Source organism: Castor canadensis, chromosome 4 (genome assembly GCF_047511655.1).
Source record: "Castor canadensis chromosome 4, mCasCan1.hap1v2, whole genome shotgun sequence".
Taxonomy (NCBI): Eukaryota; Metazoa; Chordata; class Mammalia; order Rodentia; family Castoridae; genus Castor; species Castor canadensis.
In genome coordinates this window covers 166,524,159-166,544,423 of record NC_133389.1, presented here as the reverse complement: position 1 = coordinate 166,544,423, position 20,265 = coordinate 166,524,159, and the positions used below count along the sequence as shown (strand labels likewise).

Sequence of the window (20,265 nt, the reverse complement as noted above, 5' to 3'; positions counted from 1 at the left end):
GATGGATTTTTAAATTCAGCACTTTAGATTTTAAAAGGAATTTAAGTTGTTCCACACAGACTAAATACAGTCATATCTTTTCCCTGTCCTAAAGACCTAGAACTTATGCCATAAGTTGAGGGAATCCATTCAGAAGAGTACTTCCCTAAAATCCTGTAAATCCTATAAATGTTTACCTGGGATTATCTGAGAGTCGAAGGTAACATCTTACTACATGCTTCAGCAGACGGGCAGAAGGCTCTTTGGATAGCTGCAGGACCATTTTACCCTGTTTCACCCCAAACGGGGAAGTGTAGGAAAAAAACACAAAAAACATAATTCTAATTCACATCAAAGATCAGATCATCCAAGAATCACAGAAGGTTCTACAATTGTTACTTCCAGGTAGAAGACTACAGCTGTTCAGTACAGATTGCAAAGAGACTAAGCTGTGTGTGTGATGAGAAGATGCAAAGGTGGTAAATTAAAGAACTCACCAAGATCATGGCAACATGAGAGAAACGCTCATATGTCTGACATATGTAAGCCAAACCAGTGTCATCTAAGAGGATCTTCTGGAGGATGAATGTTGCAACCTGGAGTAAAACAAAATTAAGGAGTCCAAAAAGCAGCTCAGACATTTTGCCCAATTATCTACTCACTTTCCCAGGCATGATCATTAATTAGAAAACTGGGAAAGCAGAGACCTCTATATATCATACTTTATTACAAAAGACAGTACGAAAGGTAATAATAAATATTACTGACACACTACCATGTGTCAGGATTTTTTCTAAAGGCTTTATGCCTCACCTTATTTTTTCCAGTAAGATTCTGTTATTCTCATTTTACATAAAATGGTAAGTTCTAGGAAAACTCCAAGACCTTCTCAAGTTTTAGAACATCTTCTCCATGCTGGGTATAACTAACCAATTTAACATACCAGGTTAAGATCTCAAGGATGGGCTGGGGGCATGGCTCAAAGATAAGAGTGCCTGCCTAGCAAGCACAAGGTCCTGAGCTCAAACCCCAGCACTACAAAAAACAAACAAAACAAACAAAACAACATAAAAAACTTAAGTAACAAAGCTTCTAAGCAGCAGAGCTGATATCCAAGCCTTGTTTGAATACTATAACCTCTTCTCTTTTCCATGGGCCAAGATGATTTTAGAGAGTCAGCTTTGCCATGTCTCTTCCAAGTGAGGTAAATAAGACCTTTCTTGTGATAAAAAGATCTTAAAGAAATAAGATTTTTAAGCCCCCCTTTGAAAATTATTCCAATAGTAAAAAATTCTGATTGTAAAACTTATGTCTACACTTAATTCTTACCTCAACCTAAGTTCACTAACTCTTTCCCAGAACGGATTTAAAATCACTAGTTTAATTCAAGTCAGACAATTACTATAAAGATTTTCTTCCTCGGCTGCTCATCAGGATTAACTGTAGGATTATTTTACTATTTTACTGGGGTACAACATGTGGTAGGCTGAATTATGGCATCTGAAGACAGTCAAGTTGTAATTATCAAACTTTGAGATTATGGAAAAAGGGAATTTTTAGATGTGAGATGGGTAGATTAACCCAGTAGGTCCTAAATGTAACCACAAATGTCCTTCTAAAAAGGAGGTAGAGATTTGACCACAAAGGCAATATGACAAGAGAGAGATCTGAACATACTATACTGCTAGCTTTGTAGATGGAGAAGAGAGCCATGGAGCAATGGAATATAAAGAATGTGATTCTAGAAGCTAAAAAGACAAGGAAAGGGTCTCTCCTCTATAGCCTACAGAGGGAGCATGGCCCTGCCCACACTTTGACTTTAGCTTAATATAACTGATTTGTGGCTTCCAGAACTGTTAGTGTAAATTAACAAATTAAGCCACTGAGCTTGTGATCATTTGTTACAAGAGCAACTGGAAACTAATACAGACATATACACAGTAAAGAGTGTAAATGGACTAATCTTAAGTGCTTCTTGGTCAGCTTTTACCTATGTACACACCTGTATACTACAGCAAGATTAAAATACAGAGCATTTCCAACAACTCACAATGCCATCACTTGCTTGTACCACTTCCCAGGAAATATCCATCCCTCAGGGGAAACCACAATTCTGACTTATGCCTTTTTTGCTTGCTCTCAAACTTCACGTAAGTGGAACAGACATACAAACTCATGTCTGTCTGGTTTCTTTTGCTTAACATGCCTGAGAATTATATGTGTTATATATATGAGTAGTTCATACTTTTTAATTAATGTGTAGTTTATTCTAGGACTGTACTATACTTTTTTTTTTGTGGGACTGGGATTTGAATTCAGGGCCTTGCACTTGCAAAGGCCTGAGTTGGCCTTGAACCACGATTCTCCTGATCTCAGCCGACTGAGTGGCTAGGATTACAGGTGTGAGCCACCAGCGTCCAGCTGCTTGTTTTGATGTATACAAGAGTTCATTTCTCTTGAGTATATATGCAGGAGTGGGACTGCTGAGTCAAAGGGCAGACTTATGGCTACCTTTAATAAATAATGCCAAACAGTTTTCAAAGAGATTATACTATATATTTACCTAGGGGGGATTAAGTAAAACAAAACAAAAACAAAAAATCCAAACAAACAAACAAATAAAAAAATACCCAAACTTTACCACTTTGAAGAAAGATTCAGTAGGTTATGGATGGGGACCTGAACACCTACATTTTAAAACACTTCCCAGGAGATGTCACAGCAGCTCTGGTTGAGAGCCTCTGTTTCACTGGTGTCCTCTATGGGAAAGGTGTTATACTAAGTGTTGCACATAAAAAGTGAACATGGTAAGGTTTCTGCTTGCATGGAGCAAAGGAAGAAAGATTACCTAGAAACTGACTTTTCACTATAAAAAGAAGTATAGGGGACTGGCGGAGTGACTCAAGTGGTAGAGCACCTTGTCTAGCAAGTGTGAGGTGCTCAGTTCAAACCCCAGTGCCACCAAAACAAACAAAAACTAGACAGACACTGGTGGCTCACACCTGTAATCCTAGCTACTTGGGAGGTTGAGATTGGGAGGATGAAGGTCAAGACCAGACCAAAGAAATAGTTCTTGACACTCTTATCTCTAAAATAATCAGAGTAAAATGGGCTGGAGGTGTGACTCAAGCAGTAGAGCATCTGCTTTGCAAGTATGAAGTCCTGAGTTCAAACTCTACTCTTATCCAAAGGAAAAAACAATAATAATTTCAAGTTAATTATTTTAACCACTCTCCAAGATGACCACTATAATCTCTGGGGTATAAATCCACCCAGACATTTTTTCTTCAACATAAAAATCTAATCATAGTCTATAAATTGTTATATATTCATTTAACTTATCTTAAATATCTTTTCACACACGCACACTTTGAGATGAGGAAGGTCTTTTTTTTTTTTGTGGTACTGGGGTTTGAACTCAGAGCCTACAACTTGAGCCACTCCACCAGCCCTCTTTTGTTGACAGATTTTTTTAGAAAGGGTCTCGAGCTATTTGCCTAGGACTGGCTTTGAACCGTGATCTTCCTGATCTCTGCCTCTTGAGTAGCTAGGATCATAGGCTGAGCCACCACTGCCCAGCTGAGGAGGGTCTTGCTATATTGCCAAGACTGGCCTTGAACTGGCCTCAAGTGATCCTCCTGCCCCAACCTCCTGAGTAGCTAGGACTACAGACATGTACCACCATGCCTGGCTTACAATATATTTTTAATAGCTATACAGTATTCCATCATATGAAGAATATAACATGAATTATTTAACCACTTATGCTATTCATTTTATATTATTTCCAAATTATGTAGAAGATAGCAACATACAATATTGGGCTCCATATTTAAGCATTTATGTCCATAGTAGTTCTAGAAGTAGACGCTCTGAAAAGCACGAACAAAATTTTAAGGTTTCTGATTCCTCAAAGTAGCATGAGGATGCCAGGTCCCCAAATCCCCAGAAAATTTTAGTAGATGGAAGCTTTTTTACTTACAGACTTAAAATTTGTAAATATTCTTAGACACAAACAAAGCTATTTTGAGAGCATAAACTACTTCAATGCTCACTCAACTTTCAGCGATAATCAAATTGAGCTTCCCTACTTGAGATACAGACCTGCTAAAAGAGAAACATTTTATACTAGAAAAAAAAAAAGACTGATTTAAAAAAAAAAACCAAAAAACAAATTGAGCTTCGTTTTGAGGCTTAAAAAACCCACAACCAACATAATTAATCCCATCACATGAGTTATGGGAAAAGCAGTGAGAGGGTGGTAAGTGCTGTTAGGAAGAGACATTCAGTTTCACTGGATAAAGAAATAAAGTTAAAAGTGATGAGAAAACAAAGAATGATACAGGACATTCTTACTTTCCTGAGCAATTTGAGAATCACTATTATCAGTCATGTTGAGGTATAGTTTGATAATTTGAACAGTTCTGAAAGACAGATTGTACAATACATGTGTCTATACATCTGTGCTGTCCTTTCTATAATAATAAAGCCAGATGCAAGAAGTATGTAGGGGCAAAGGATCAGCATTAATGCCACATGCCTTTTTGCCTGATAAATCTAGAAGGCTAGGTTCTTAAACTTTTTGTGGGTTTGGGGAGCAGAGGGTGCATATATTCCTTTTGGAATCTGAAGAGAACCATAAAATCAATGCTCTGGAAAATTGCCTATGAACAGTTTTACATATAGATCAACCAAGAAGCTCATTCAAGGAACCCAGGTTAAGAGCCTTTGTTTTATAGGTAACAGAGCACCCCATTAGGATTCTGAGCAAAGACAGGTCATAACTATTTAGTGCTTGAAGAACAATGAATAGCTAGTTGCCATGTAATAATTTTAGTATTCTATTTTAATACTCTAGTATTTATCCTGAGCTTATTTTAAGATTTATTTACCCTAATCATTCTCTAAACTTTTGCTATTTTTCCAGATATGAGTTTTAATCTAATTCTCATTAAAAAAACAAAACAAAACAAAAACCCCTGAACTTCTATTACCACGTCCCAAAGCAAGTTTATTTATTTTTTGTGGTACTGCAGTTTGAACTCAGGGCCTACAACTTGAGCCATTCCACCAGCCCTTTTTTGTGAAGGTTTTTTTCGAGATAAGGTCTCAGGAACTATTTGCCCGGGATTGGCTTCAAACTGTGATCCTCCTGATCTCTGCTTCCCAAGTAGCCAGGATTATAGGTGTGAGCCACGGGTGCTGGGCCCCAACACAAGTTTTACCATGTCTTTACTATCACCATGAAAAGAAACTGATCATATGAATTTGATTTAACATCTCTCAACTGCAATATACTGTTTTATTTCTTCATTGTTGACTTGTAAGTAATGAAGAGGTAGAATATAATTTTCTGATATATAAAAAATATGACCTAGGAGGTAATAAAGTTAGATAAGAACTACAATGAGGTCTTATTGTATCTTGTTACAAACTCACTTGTAGGAGCCAGAATAAGTTACATTTGAATTAAACATCTGTACAGTAGTGTTTATATAAATGGTGATTCTCAGTTACTCAGGAAAGTAAGACTTAGGGCATTGCTACCTTTCCTAAATTCCTTACTGTCATTCCAAAGGGAATAGTAGAAACAAATGGTAGGGAGGATTTCTGAACTTGTGTTGTGGATAGCATGTAGAATACATTATTTTCTTCTAAATCTTTCCTATTTGTTATATAGGAACACGAATACTTATATAGTTTGTTAGCACAGTGGATCAGAGCACGGTTATATGGTCTAGGTTCAAATCTCAGCTCCATCATTTCTACTAGCCTTTGGGAAAATTACTTAAACATATTAAACCTTTGTTTCCTTATCTGCACATAAGGATGATGGGCATGAGAATCTGATAGAATAATCTAAGTATACTGCTTAACTGGCATGTAACAGGCATTTAAATAAATGCTATTGGTTGTGTAGTAATTACTATTTATGAAACAGGGAACAGACTGCCAGGTATGGTGGTACATGCCTGAAATCCCAGCACTCAGGAGGTTGAGGCAAGATGATGTGAATTTGAGGCCAGCCTTGGCTGTCTCAAAACAAACAAATGAACACATCATGCCTAAGAGTATCAAGATCACCCATACAATCTACACACAAATTCAGGAGCATTACTAATTAACACATACATTACAAATGCTATCCATTCAATTATCACTGATCTTACTTAATATATGTAATGTTACTGATATTTTAAACACATTTTTCCCTAATACCTTACAGCAACTAATTTGTTTGAAACCTTTCTTTAACTTACTTTAAGGTTTCATTGTATCTCATAGTCCTCTGTTGGTGTCCAGTCAATATATTACTCAAACAGTATTCTGTAATAAAATAAATCTGGAAAATGCTTTCCTAAGAGACATGCTTTTGCCTACATTTTTACAAAGTCATGAATGTGGAAGTTTTTTTCCTGTAGCAATTATACAAAACCAACACTCTCTCTCTCTCTCTCACTCTCTCTCTCTCTTTCTTCCCAACTGGTAAGACTGAGTGGAAATGTATTTGGAGGCAAAATACTTGACTTAAAGCTCATGTCATACCACCTCTTTTTTTCATCTATTACTTTCTTTTTTCCTTTTTGTAGTACTGGGGATCAAACCTTGGGTTTGCACATGCTAGGTAAGCACTCTATCAACCCTTTTCATCCATTACTCCTTGTTAGAAATACTCTACACAGAAACTGAAAGAGGACATGGCCTTTAAGAAATATTAAAAGAAAAAGAATTCAAATTGCTGAAGACATGAGCTGTGAGAAGACAGAGGCTAAGAAAAAACTGAGTATAAATTTAACTGCTATATATGCATGTAAGATATTTCTGGAAGGTGGTACCTGTGGTTATCACTGGGAAGAAATGAGAGGCTGAAATAAGAGTAGACTTAATTTTATTCACATACCTGTTTGTACTACTTGAATTTTTTACTTTATGCATGCACTGCATATTTAAAATAGAAAATTTCAAAGTCATCACATCTGTTTACATTCAACTGAGCAATACATTCACAGATTTAATTGTGATTAACACATGTTAGATCAGAGCTTGGATATTACTAGAAACGGTCAAAATGTGGAAAGGTAGCCTTGATATGAGATTAAAAAAAAGTAGTGATTAGAAGAAAAAAAAGATATGAAAGACAATACAATAACTAATGTGGTTGAATCAAGAGGCTAGAATAAGAGTAAAATATAAAATTAACGAAAAGATGCAAGGAATATGCTCTTCTGAGTAAAAGTTTATACATTATCAAATGAACTTCAAAAATAATGAAGTTTATAGATACCAAAGGTCAAAATTAGGTTGGCCTAAGACTTAACTGCAACATTTGATGTCAGAAGACAACAAGGACATGGCAACAGAATTCTCAGAAGGAAAAATGAGATAAAAATTTTATACCTAGTCAGTATACAGTAAGCAAAAGTACATATACTTAAACATACATAAAAATGTCTAGAATAATATACTTATGATTTGTGGAATGAGATATGAGTTCAAAAAAAGGGAGAAATTTAGTGTTTAGTTTGATATCCTTCTGAGTATTTTGTTGTTGCTAAGACAGGGTCTTGCTATGTAGTTCATGCTGGCCTCAAACTCACAATTCTCCCGCCTCAGCCTCCATGGTTTGGGTTTTTTCTTTTTAATTATACATTATTTATATTAGGATACATTCATTATACAGGGAGGAATTCATAGTGACAATTCCGATTAGTCTTATGTTGTACATTATTTACATTGCCCCCATTGTTTCTCCCTTTAACCTTTTCCCCACCCCACTTAAAGCAATTGCAAGAGGTTTTTTAGTTCTGTTTCATATAGGTATGTGAAGTCCATCAACCATATACCATTGCCTTAATCTCCTTCATTCACTCTCCTCTCTCCCACAAGTGTCCCCCATACCATTTGGGTTTTGTAATGATCATTTTATAAGAATTTTTATTCAAAAAAGAAAAAAATTCATAGAAGGTTCAAAATGCTGAAGAGAGGCAGAAAGTGATCAAGACCATAAAGAAGCAGCTCAAAAGACAAAATAATGTTGATTCTAAGTTAACAATACATACCGTTTTAGAAAGCTCACTTCCAGATTCCATTATGCGCAAACATAAAGGGATAATTTCTGTTGTCAATAAAAAGTTGATTACTTCTTGCTCATCTGTTTTCACCAAGGCCCCTACAGAAAATATAGACAAGCAAAATTATTTTAGAGTCAGGGTCTCCAGTTAAATTAACTTTGTATTTGCTTGGCAAGCAAGCTGCAGAACTTAAAAAAAACATGGCATACAAACTGTGGTATCTATGTAAGGGAATCAGATACATACCAATGTAAAAGAAAGAAATATGTAAGTTGACTTTATTGATCAGCAATGGACGATCTAGTACCAAGTATGGTCAATCATGCCAGTACCAGTTTAGCCATCTAAATATTTCTATCATTCTTGTTAGACGATCAATAATTCAATAATTATCACCAATCTATTCTCCACTTATTTTAGATAAGGGAGGAGACTGCTACACCAGTATTAAAGCATATTCCAAGGTAACAAAGAAAGGTGCCAGTATGAATCCTACCTTACAATGAGCATAAACAAACAATATTCCCTGGTTATTTATTTGCCTCTTTTCCCAAAAAGCACAACTATTGCAGGGTACAACCAATAGAAAAAGTTACAAACAAGAAATAAACACACACCTAGATTCTAATCTTGGTTCCACAGCTAGTTTACCTGTTTGATAAAGTTACTTTCCCTTTGTAGGTCTTTTTTCTTTACCTACAAAATAGGAGTTAGAACAGATGACTCCTAAAATTCACCCCAATTCTGTTACTGTCCATTTCTAGCCGCTGACTCAATCAACTGACAAGGCTAACTAGGTGATGGACACAGATCAGTGATACCTTTTCCATTCTGTATATAGGGAAGTGGAATCACATTACACAAATGACTGATCCCTGAACTGCCCAATGCATTACTAGTTTTTATATGAAAAGCCTTGGCGTAATAACTGAATCAGTTACATTAGGAGAATTTCACAGGGGAATACTACAAATGTTACATTTCAAAACCCCCCATCAACCAGCACAGGAACCATACATAATTTACTAATAAGGCCTAAAGTAGAAACCAAATTACCATTTCTTTTCTTTTTTGTTAGTGGTATTACTGGGGGCTAAACTCAGGGTCTGTGCTTATTAGGCAGCACACTACCATGTCAGCCGATCTACCAGCTGCCTCAAATTACTATTTCTCTTAGATTTTAGATGTAAGCCTATGATCTACACTGAGTTAATTTGTGTAGAGAGTACATGGTATGGATTGTGGTCCTGTTTTTTTTTTTTTTTAACATATATTCGACTGCTCCAGCACCCTTTATTGAGAAGACTATCTTTTCTCCCCTAAATTTTCTTTGGCTATATGTATATATGGATCTATTTCTAGACAATCTATTTTGCTACAATGACGTTTTCACTACTGTAGTTTTCCAGAAGGTCTGGAAATGAGGTAGTGTACATCATCCAACTTTGCTCTTAAAAAAAAAAAAAAAAAAGTTTGGATTATCTACTTCTTTTCCTTTCCATGATTAGCATATTAGTCAGGATGCCACAACAAAAAACCACAGACTAGTAGTTTAGATAACTAAGAAACAACTAAAATTTGTTTATTTTATTGATTGATTTACTTAGGTACTAGGATTTGAACTCAGGTCTTCATACCCAGTAGGTAGGCACTCTACCACTTGAGCTACTCTTATCAGTCCTTTTTTGTGTTAGATATTTTCCAGATAGGGTTTTGCTAACTATTTGCCTGGGCTGGCCTTGAACCGTGAGCCACTGGTGCGCAGATATAGATATTTTGTTTTAACAGTTCTGGAAGATGGAAGTATGAGATGAGGATGCCTGCACAGAAGGGTTTTGTTGGGAGCTGTCTTCCTGGTTTGCACATACCTACCATTTGACTATGTCCCGAGCAAGCTCTTTAATGTCTCTGCTTATAAGGATACTAATTTCACCACTAGGGTCCTATTCCCATGTACTCATCTAGACCTAATTATCTCCCCAATGGCCCATTTCTAAATACTATCCCCTTTGGGGATAAAGTTTTAACATACAAAAACATGAAGAGGGCACAATTCAGTCCAGAGAAGTCAACTTGTCAGTTTCTGCAAAAACCAAACGAAAACAAAAAACCAAATTCTATTGGATTTTGTTGGAATTGCTTGGAATCTATAGACAGTTTAACCCAAGGACTAAAACACGCTAGGGAAGTTCTAATATTAAATTACTGATATACTAATGAACATGGTATTCTTCTGCATTTATTTAGGTCTTCTTTTTTTACTTTAATCAGTGTTCTGTACATCTTGCACATATTTTGCAAGATTTATATCCAAGTTTTCACATGCTTTGGTGCTATTTTAAGTGGTAGTTTTGCTAAAATTTCAACTTTCAATTATTTATTCCTAGTACATTGAAATATGATTTTTATACAATAACTTTACATCCTGTAACCTCCCTAAATTTACTAAGTTTTTTTTTTTTTCTTCAACACTGAAACTTGAACCAAAGGCCTCATTCTTGCTAGGCAGGAGCTCTCACTGTCCGCCAGTTCTTTTTTTTCTGGTTGTTTTTTTTTTTTTGAGATAGGGTTTTATAAAGTATTTGCCCAGGGCTGGCTTCTTTGAACCCTGATCCTCCTGATCTCTGCCTCCTGAGTAGCTAGTGTGAGCCACCAGTGCCAGGCTAGTAGGTTTTTGTAGGGTCTTTGGGATTTTCTATGTAATCATGTTGTGTGTGAACAGTTTTATTTTTCCTTTCAAATTTGTATGTCTTAAGTTATAATGCAATTTTTTTTTGTTTTGCTTTACTGCACTGACTAGGATGTCCAATATATTAATCAGGAGTAGTGAGAGCTCCCTGCCTTGATCCTACTCCTAGGGGGAAAGCATTCAGTTTTTCATAATTAACTGATTTAATTGTAGGTTTTCAGGTTGAGAACTTCTACTCCTGGTTTGCTGAGGGTGTTTTTTGTTTTGTTTTGTTTTTGAGGTGCTGGGGATTGAACCCAGAGCCTCACATGTTAGGAAAGCATTCTATCACTGTACTGAGTAACTTTTGTGATCATGAACAGATGCTAACCTGTCAATTAATTTTTAAATTAATATTTTTTCTTTAGATTGTTGATAAGATCAATTGTATTAATGGATTTTTCAAAAGCTCAGCCACATTTATATTACTGGGATAAATCTTACTTGGCCATAATGATCATATATGAGAGAGAGAGAGAGAGAGAGAGAGAGAGAGACAGAGAGAGACAGAGAAAGATAGAAAGACTGACTGGAGTCCTTTTTATATATTGTTGGATCTGATTTGCTAGTTTTTTTTTTGCATTTACGTTCATGAGGGATGCTAGTCTGCATTTTTCTTTTCTTGTAAGGTCTCCTTCCCTTCCTCTTTGCATACACTAGGCAAATGCTCTACTACCAAGACTACATCCCCAGGCCACTTTCATTGATTCTGTTTTTCTGCTCCACTTTCATTAAATGTTTACTATTTCTTCTGTTTACTTTGGGTCAATATGCGCTGCTGCTGCTTTTTTTGTGCAATTCTAGACATGGAGATCAAACTCAAGGCCTTTTGCATGCTAAGCAAGTATTCTACCTTTGAGCTACATTCTCAGACCTTGATTTTTCCAGATAGTCTATACAGGCAGGCTGACCTTGACCTCACCAACCTCCTGTCTTTGCCTACAGAGTGCCGGGATTATAGGCATGTACCACCACATGAAGCTAATTTAAGGTGAAAGTCTAAATCATTAATTGGAAACTTCCCTTTCTTTCTGTTTTAAGGATTTAATGCTATAAAATTTTCCTTTAAATGTTACTTTAATTTCATCCCATACATTTTGGAATTTTGTGTTTTCATCTTTACTTAGTTCCAAATATTTTAAAATTTCTCTTATGCATCATTTCATTTATATTAAAACTTGTATGACAACTTTTGAACTGTAAGCAAAATATCTTAGTGCAAATATTCACCTTTTGCTTGTTCTCTCAATCAACTTGGAGAAAGTGTTTCAAAAAATATATGCAAGAGTGAACAACTGGCTTGGTACTCTGGAAGTATTTTTTCATCTCCTCACTTTCAACCTCTATTTTAACATTTCATAAATATACCATCTACTGTGGTGGTTAAAAAAACCAGAAGAAGTAGGATGATTTAAGTCAAAGTTAAGGATGGCTGAAATTGTGCATGCCTGTAATCCCAGCACTTAGGAGGCTGAGGCAAATTGTAAATTCCAGGCCAGTCTTGAGAAAACAAAACAAACAACAACAAAAAGTAGTATAAATTATATTTCAGAAATACCTGATTTTAAAATTGTATTTCCTGATTTATGGTTTATAATGGTTTATAATCATAGGGATTTGAATATAGGTTGAACAATCCAATAAAACAAAGTGTGCGCAATCAATATTATTACTTTTTGGTCAGTACCTAAATAAAAACTTCAAGAAAGACATCAAGGTAAAAGCGAGAGCACACAAGGGAGGGGTGAGGATAGATAAGACACCTAAAAAATTAGCTAGCATTTGTTGCCCTGAATGCAGAGAAACTAAAGCAGATACCTTAAAAGCAACTGAGGCCAATAGGAAAAGGGGACCAGGAACTAGAGAAAAGGTGAGATCAAAAAGAATTAACCTAGAAGGTAACACACACGCACAGGAAATCAATGTGAGTCAACTCCCTGTATAGCTATCCTTATCTCAACCAGCAAAAACCCTTGTTCCTTCCTATTATTGCTTATACTCTCTCTACAACAAAATTAGAAATAAGGGCAAAATAGTTTCTGCTGGGTATTGAGGGGGTGGGGGGGAGAGGGAGGGGGCAGAGTGGGTGGTAAGGGAGGGGGTGGGGGCAGGGGGGAGAAATGACCCAAGCCTTGTATGCACATATGAATAATAAAACAATAAGAGCCAAGGGGAAAAAAAAAAGAAAGACATCAAGGAAGGAAGGGTGATTTGGAAAAGTAACCTTCTTAAGTATATTATATGTGTAAGTTCAAAGATAGTTCTTTAATTACTCAGGGGTTTGAGATCTGAAACATCTGATACATTATTTTCTTGAGTAAAGTATTTCACGTGTATTTTCCATAGTAAGTATGGAATATTAATAATATAGAAACATTAAATTAAGCATGAAAAAATTTAACTAGGTGAAGTAACAGATGGTTAAACCCCTAAAGTTATAGGTAAAAAACACAGAAATGAGAAAAATCTTTAACTGTTTCTATATATATCCTGAATTGAATTCTAAATATTGATCCTTACAGCCTTATTAGCAACATTTAGAATGGTGCTTGACAAGAATTATGCTCTTGATAACTCATATATTAGTGAATGAAAGAATTTCAAAAATAAAAATGAACAAGTAAGTAACACTTACCTTTAGAGACCACTGCTATGAATGACAATTTCAGGCTTGCAAAACAAACACTAATAACTTACCAATAACTCCAAGGCTAGTCAGCCGAAGATACTCAAAAGGACGTGTTTTGCTGACAGTATGTAAAAAGGGGTACAAAAAAAGTGGGATGTGTGCTGCAAGAAAAGCTGACCTGGAAGAAAAAAGTAATCATATTCAGAGCCCAGAGTTGATTGCTAAGGATCCTGAACATTCAAATTTCCAGGCAGCTAATTCTGAAAGGCCTGTAAACATTGCCCCAGCAAGGAATCCTTAGGAAAGAATTTTAATGGTCATGAGTCTTAACCATTGCTTCTCAAGTGCAGTGATTTTGTCCCTAAGGAAACATGTAGCAATATCTAGAGGTATTTTTGGTTGTCAGAATTGAGAAATGTTGAGGGCTACTGGCATGCAGTGAACAGAGGCCAGAGATGCTACTAAACATTCTACAAAACCTAGGTGAGTATCCTCCTGCTTTCTCCTTCCTACCATAAAGACTTATCCAGTCCAAAAAGTCAGTAATGCCAGTGATGAATCACACTAGTCCAGGTCAGGGTGGTTAAGGCAACACATGATTTTCCTTGTAATCAGCACTATGTATCTTAAAAACTGATGAACTTAAAATAGCCAACTGTGTGATTTTAAAAAGTAGGCTCATAAAATGCTATCAAGGCTGTGTGTTATACATAGTGAGACACTCAAATTCAAGATCTTTCTGCCTCTACCTCCCTCACACTGGGATTACAAGTGTATGCAACTATACCCAGTTAAAAATTTTTTTCAGGGGAGAGAAATGACCCAAACAATGTATGCACTCGTGAAAAAATGAATTAAAAAATGCAAAAAAAAATTATTTTTCTTAATAACATCTCTCAATCTCTGAAAGATCAATGCCAACAAAGCACTCAAATTTCATAAGGAAATTTTGACAATGAGAGGAAAGATTTTAATAAGCATTTTAGGGGGCATTAAGAGCCACAAAGCAGATTCTTAAACAGAATTTTTCTAATTTTCCAAATATGAAAAACTGTTTTCCAAATTTAATAATGTAGAAATTCGTATGTCAACTATCAAGGAAAAACAGGGAGATATATGGAAAATATTTAACCCTAAAAACAAAAACAAAAAAGAAAAAAAAAGTTTAATCCATTAGGATGGAGGGGTATGGCTCCAGTGACAGAGTACCTGCCTAGCAAACACAAGGCCAAGCTCAAATTCCTGTACCACCAAAAATAAATAAATAAGTAAACAAACATTTCATCCACTAAACTGTAAAGAAAGAGAAAATAGCTCATTTCTGTGGGTGAGTAAAAAGTAACTATGAGTCCTGAAGATATACACAGGGCCCCCCAACCCCCACTCATGGTCACATGTCTCACCACTCGGCATTGTCAATGAAAACTCCCATATTAACTCACCCAAAGCATTTACCTGGTTTCTGGGTGTGATGCCACACACTGCAGTAATGCCAGAGCATTGCAAACTCTGTTAGATTGGTGTGCTGTCAAGGTGGGTGGGTTGATAGATGGATAAATATTTACAATTTCCTGAAAAATGGAAATCATCAGCAGCAGATGAACAAGAAATAACCATAAAACATAAACAAACACAGCATAAAAACAAAACAAAAATTTGAAAGAGAAAAACCTAATTCCATGTATCCTGTGAGAAATGAACTATTCAAAAAGAAGCAGAAATAAACAATAATGCTATCCTTTGATCGCAAACATACTTGACTAACTGGAATAGGAATATTTTTATGGAAGCAACTGTGGTCACTTAACACTTCCTCTTAGACCCAGCAGCTACATGCAGTTTTTTGCTAGAGAGACCCTTACATTTTTGTAATTTCTCCTTTTGTTTGCATCCCACTTTAAGTTATAAAGATGAGATCATGGGCCAGAAAATATTAGTGAGTCATAAAGAAGTTTGAGTTTGGGTGAGTAGCAAATGTAAAAGATAATCAGAACATGGATCTATTAGTGGGAATTCAATATACATGCTCCCAGAAAGTGATGATTTGGTGAATAAAATTCCAATTATTTTAGTTGTAAAATCTTCATGCAAATTTTCTCATATTATTGAGTTTCTTGGCTAAACACACATTAGGGATGGAACATGAATTTACTTAACAGATTTGAAAAGTTAATCTAATTATTAGGCATTTGGGGCAAAACTTTAAAGGATGACAATTTCACTATCTCAATGTCTTAGGATTGTACCATTTTAATTTATTCCCCACCAATGACCATTCTTACTTGAACCAAATTTAATTATTATTATTATCTACTTTTCTTGGTGATGCTGGAGTTTGAACTCAGGGCCTCATGCTTGCTAGGCAGGTGTTCTACCACTTGAGCCACTACTCATGTCCCTTTTTTGGCTTTTAGTTATTTTTCTGATAGGGTCAGAAAAATACCCTGTTTTTGAGACACTGATTTTCCTACCTAGGGCAATGATTTTCCTACCATTTCCAATAGTTGGCAGTACATAGGCAAACCACCATGCCTGGCTTCTTAGCTGAGATGGGGTCTCCCAACTATTCTCCCACTTTGGGCTGGCCTTGAACTGTGATCCTCCCAATCTCTACTCCTGAAGCTAGGATTATAGGCTGCATAACCACCACTGGCCCTCAGTTATTCTTTAATGCATAAATATACCCACCTTTAATTTGATAGTTAGCTTAACCTTAACATTTTCCTTCTCCAGATTTATACCTTGTCGTCTTTACACCTTATTTCCACTTCCTTTCTCATGTAGACTTACCTTGTTATACTCCTAAAGCTATGTTTCTCAGTGTAGTTTTTAGGCCACTTGCACCAGAATCATTTGTCTGCTAAAATACACATTTTAGGGCCACTTAATACGGACTAAATCGATCTCTTGGGCAGGATCCAAGAATCTGCATTTTAACAAACACCGTAAGCTTTTCTAAAATAGGTTCTTACAAACGTATGTTTAAAAAAATGTATTTCTAAAGTCTTCAAAACCACTTCAGCAAAGGTAGAAAAAAACACAAGAGTGATGAACATGACTGAACTGGCACTCATGGACATATACCCACCTGTAAAAGTGCTGCAATAGTACCAAATGAATGCCACAGCATTGGTGCAAGATCAGGGACAGATTCTCGCTTCTTGCTTAGCTCCAGCAAAGCGTTTTCCCTTGTTTCAGGACTAGATAGTTCGTTGATCCACTGATAGATCTTTTCTCTATCCACCTGTGCCAGTGCGGTAGGCACAGGCTTCAGGGGAAAAAAAGAAAGTAAATGTGAGTTTACTACAATCAGACCAAGCCTTACTCTGCAATAGTGATTTAGAGGAAATATATTTGTCAAAAATATCAGGGGAGTTTTTCTAAACATATAAATTGGTGTAAAGTAACTCAACCTGGGCTATACTTAAGAAAGACCATGATGCTTACTGTTGCATTGTTTTAAAGCAGAAAACTAAAAAGTATTTACTAATAAGAGATGGGTTAAATATGTCTCAGTACATCTTTGCTATGGGTATACTATGTGGTCCTTTTAAAAAAAACAGTCTGGGGAGAAGGAGTGAGGGGAAGAATGGGAATACAATGGAGGGGATGAACTTGTTCAAAGTACACTGGATGCATGTATGGAATTATTACAATGAAACTCTGTATGTATGAATATTAAAGAGTAAAAAAAGGAACAGAACAGAATATATAATATGCTTCCATCAATACACGCACACACTTTTTTTTTTTTTTTTTGATGGGACTGATGTAACTCAGGGCTTTGTGCTTACAAAGCAGGTGCTCTACCACTTCAGCCACACCTCCAGTACACTTTGCTCTAGTTGTTTTAAAGGTGGGGTTTCAGAAGCTATTTGCCTGGGCTGGCCTTGAACCTTGATCCTCCCAATCTCAGCCTCCCAAATAGTGAGGATTACAGGCATGAGCCACCAGCATCTGGCCACATATTCTTATATATTTATATGTCACATTTTTAGAAGGACACATAAGAAACTGTTAACAGTAGTTATCTCCAAGGCTGTTGTAGATCTCTGTATCGGAGCCTTATGTTTCATTATATACAATAAAACCTTCATAGTTTAAACTTTTTAAAAATCGTATGCCTGTAATAGCTTCTGAGAAGAAAAAAAAATTACTCTCCCCATGCATTACTGGTTCCTTCCCATTAATTCTGACATCTACTCCATGGAACAGAAAACCACATAATAAGGAAAAGCTCTCCCTTCTTTTTTATTTTTTGTAGTACTGGGGTTTGATCTCAAGGCCTATACCTTGAGCCAATCTACCACCCTTTCTTGTGAAGGGTTTTTTTTTTTTTTTTTTTACCTGAGATAGGGTCTCGTGGACTATTTTGCCCAGGCTGGCTTTGAACTGCTATCCTCCTGATCTCTGCCTCCTAAGTAGCTCGGATTATAGGCGTGAAGCAGTGGGGCCTGGCAAGCTCTCCCTTTTCATGATTCTTGTACATACTCTACTTCTACCCCTTTTGGAATACCAATTACTTATTCATGTAGAACCTATACAAATAACTTCATACTGTGGTAAAGAATCACAACCTTCTTCATAAATCTGAGCATTTCTACAATTTTCCATATTTGTCAAATATTCTTCTAACCTTGGCTAAGTTCCTTAATTATTCTTATCTGAAAAATAAGATGGCAGACTAGAAAAATGACTTCAATTGCTACCTCAATTTATAGTTTAGGCTATAAACTTTTAACAAACTAGTGGCGATTTCTATCCCTCTACTCAACATTTTCTCATGTAACTTCTTGCAAACCATGAGGAATAAAAGGGTGGATAGATAGAAGGGGAATCTACACTTGCAGGTGAGCTCACTAATGCACAGATGAATTAACTTGCTCAATTTACTCACGTGTGTTGCATATTTCAATGCTCTTCTCAATTGTATTATATAGGTTCTAACAGTACTTACAAATTCCCACTACACCTTAGGGTGACAGACTGATGACCTACCCATTGCATATGTAGAAAGGCAAGAAACAAAAAGAACTCTTTGTTGAAGTACAGAATTATGTATAAGGTGGACTTCGAGGTAGACTCAAATTTACTCTACTCAACCTGAATAATGGCCTTCTATAAATGGAAGCTTGATCACAAGCTTTTAGCTTGATGTTTATTATTCACTTGCTTGACAGAATGAACCACAAATTGGCCGCATGGACTGAAATACCATGCAAGCTTACACCTTCTTTTACTGTAATTTGCTAAAAGCTGTTTTGTAATTCCCACCAGTGACGCTCCTCAGGAATCAAAGGCTGCTAAAGCAACAATATGATAAACAGAATAAGGTAATTACCTCCTCTTCCAAAAGCAGTATCATTCAAGCATTTGCCCTTTCCATGTTGCTAGACAGGCCCTCAACTTAAAAGCCACAGTAGTTTTAGAGATGTCATTTCTAGCAGAAGAGTATATTTATTTAGAGTGTTACACTGCTTTAAAATATCAAAGGAAAAAGTGGGTGCCAGTGGCTCATGCCTGTAATCCTGGCTACTTGGGAAGTTGAGAACTGCAGACCACCCTGGGCAAATAGTTTAAGAGCTCATCTCCAAAATAACCAGAGCAAAATGGACTGGAAGTGTGGCTCAAGACGGAAAAGTCCCACAATCCAGTAACTACAGGAGGCCTCACCAATACTGCTCCAGCAATATAGTATCTACCTTGATTAGTCAGTACCCATTCTAGTACCAATCCTCCCTAATGCCTTGTCATATATATTATCTATATCATATATATTATCTATGTATAAATGCCATCAACCCCACTAAGAGCCAACCTGTGACTTTTATTTGGCACCCACTCTGCCTGGTAGCCACAAGTTAACACACCATGATTCCTGTATACCGGGTCCAATCTCCATGTATTTCTTTTCCAGAGCTGACCTAATGCCAGCATAGGAGCTGGTGCCCCTGGCAGTGGCACTGGTACTCTAGAAGGCAGTACCTCATGCCTAGTTGGCTTCCAAAGATGATGGCCACCTCCTCTAGAGATACCCCCTCTTCGAGGCTATTTGTGAAAGCTGCAGTCTCCATGGAACTTTGGGATTAAGAGAGGTAGAACCATGTCAGGTGCATGGTAATATAGCTCTAATAGGCAGTAGCTTGGTGCTATGGGTTTTGCAGTCATTCCAGCAATGGGAGGGTAGTTAGGGCCTACATGGGATCCTCCTTTTTATCATTCCTGTTGATTTTCACACCCCAATATAATAGCAGTCATTAAATTCATAAGTCTGGTAGTGGGATGAATACAACTACTTTTTAAATAAAAATGAGAACTTACACATATAGCGTTTACTCTGTCAGGCACTGTTGTAAATACTAATCGTTATCTTCACTTTGTAGATGAGGAAACTGAGGCACAGAGCAGTTACTTAAACTTAAATGACAAACACAAGTTGAACCTAGGTGGGCTGGCAATAGAGCTCAGATGCTTAAACCTCTTTTGTTAATTCTTCTTCTCCAAAGCCTAAAAGATTAGCTCATCTAAAGATGACTTTCTAATGAACGATTTCCTTTGACCTAGACAACAGAGATTATGAATATATTAAAACAAAACCCTCAGACAAAAATTATTGTTATTGCTTTTAGCGCAACAGAATCTGAAAGAACACTTAGTACCAATGAATAATATTGTGCTGGTAAAAGAAATTCTCCAGTTTTTGAGACTGCAAACCTTTTAATAAATATCATTTTAATGGAAAAGTCAGTAAAATAGTTTTGACATAATTTCCTATATCACATTATGGAATTAATTTAGCTAGTGACAGCTGCCAAACACACATGTGCACATACACATGCATACCAATAAACAATTTT

At 36.3% G+C, this 20,265-nt stretch overlaps 1 protein-coding gene across 2 annotated transcripts in view; it reads right to left on the bottom strand.

The window, feature by feature from the left end:
- Cnot9 (CCR4-NOT transcription complex subunit 9) overlaps positions 1–20,265 on the bottom strand; it is a 31,252-nt gene that overhangs the window by 3,663 nt on the left and 7,324 nt on the right. For both annotated transcript variants that reach the window (XM_074071749.1, XM_020156323.2), the window contains exons 2-7: positions 16,497–16,676; positions 14,864–14,979; positions 13,477–13,586; positions 8,040–8,149; positions 477–575; positions 177–268 (exon numbers count right to left, since the gene is read on the bottom strand). In XM_074071749.1, coding sequence (XP_073927850.1) covers positions 177–268; positions 477–575; positions 8,040–8,149; positions 13,477–13,586; positions 14,864–14,979; positions 16,497–16,676 — 707 coding nt within the window. The remainder of the gene's footprint in view (positions 1–176; positions 269–476; positions 576–8,039; positions 8,150–13,476; positions 13,587–14,863; positions 14,980–16,496; positions 16,677–20,265) is intronic.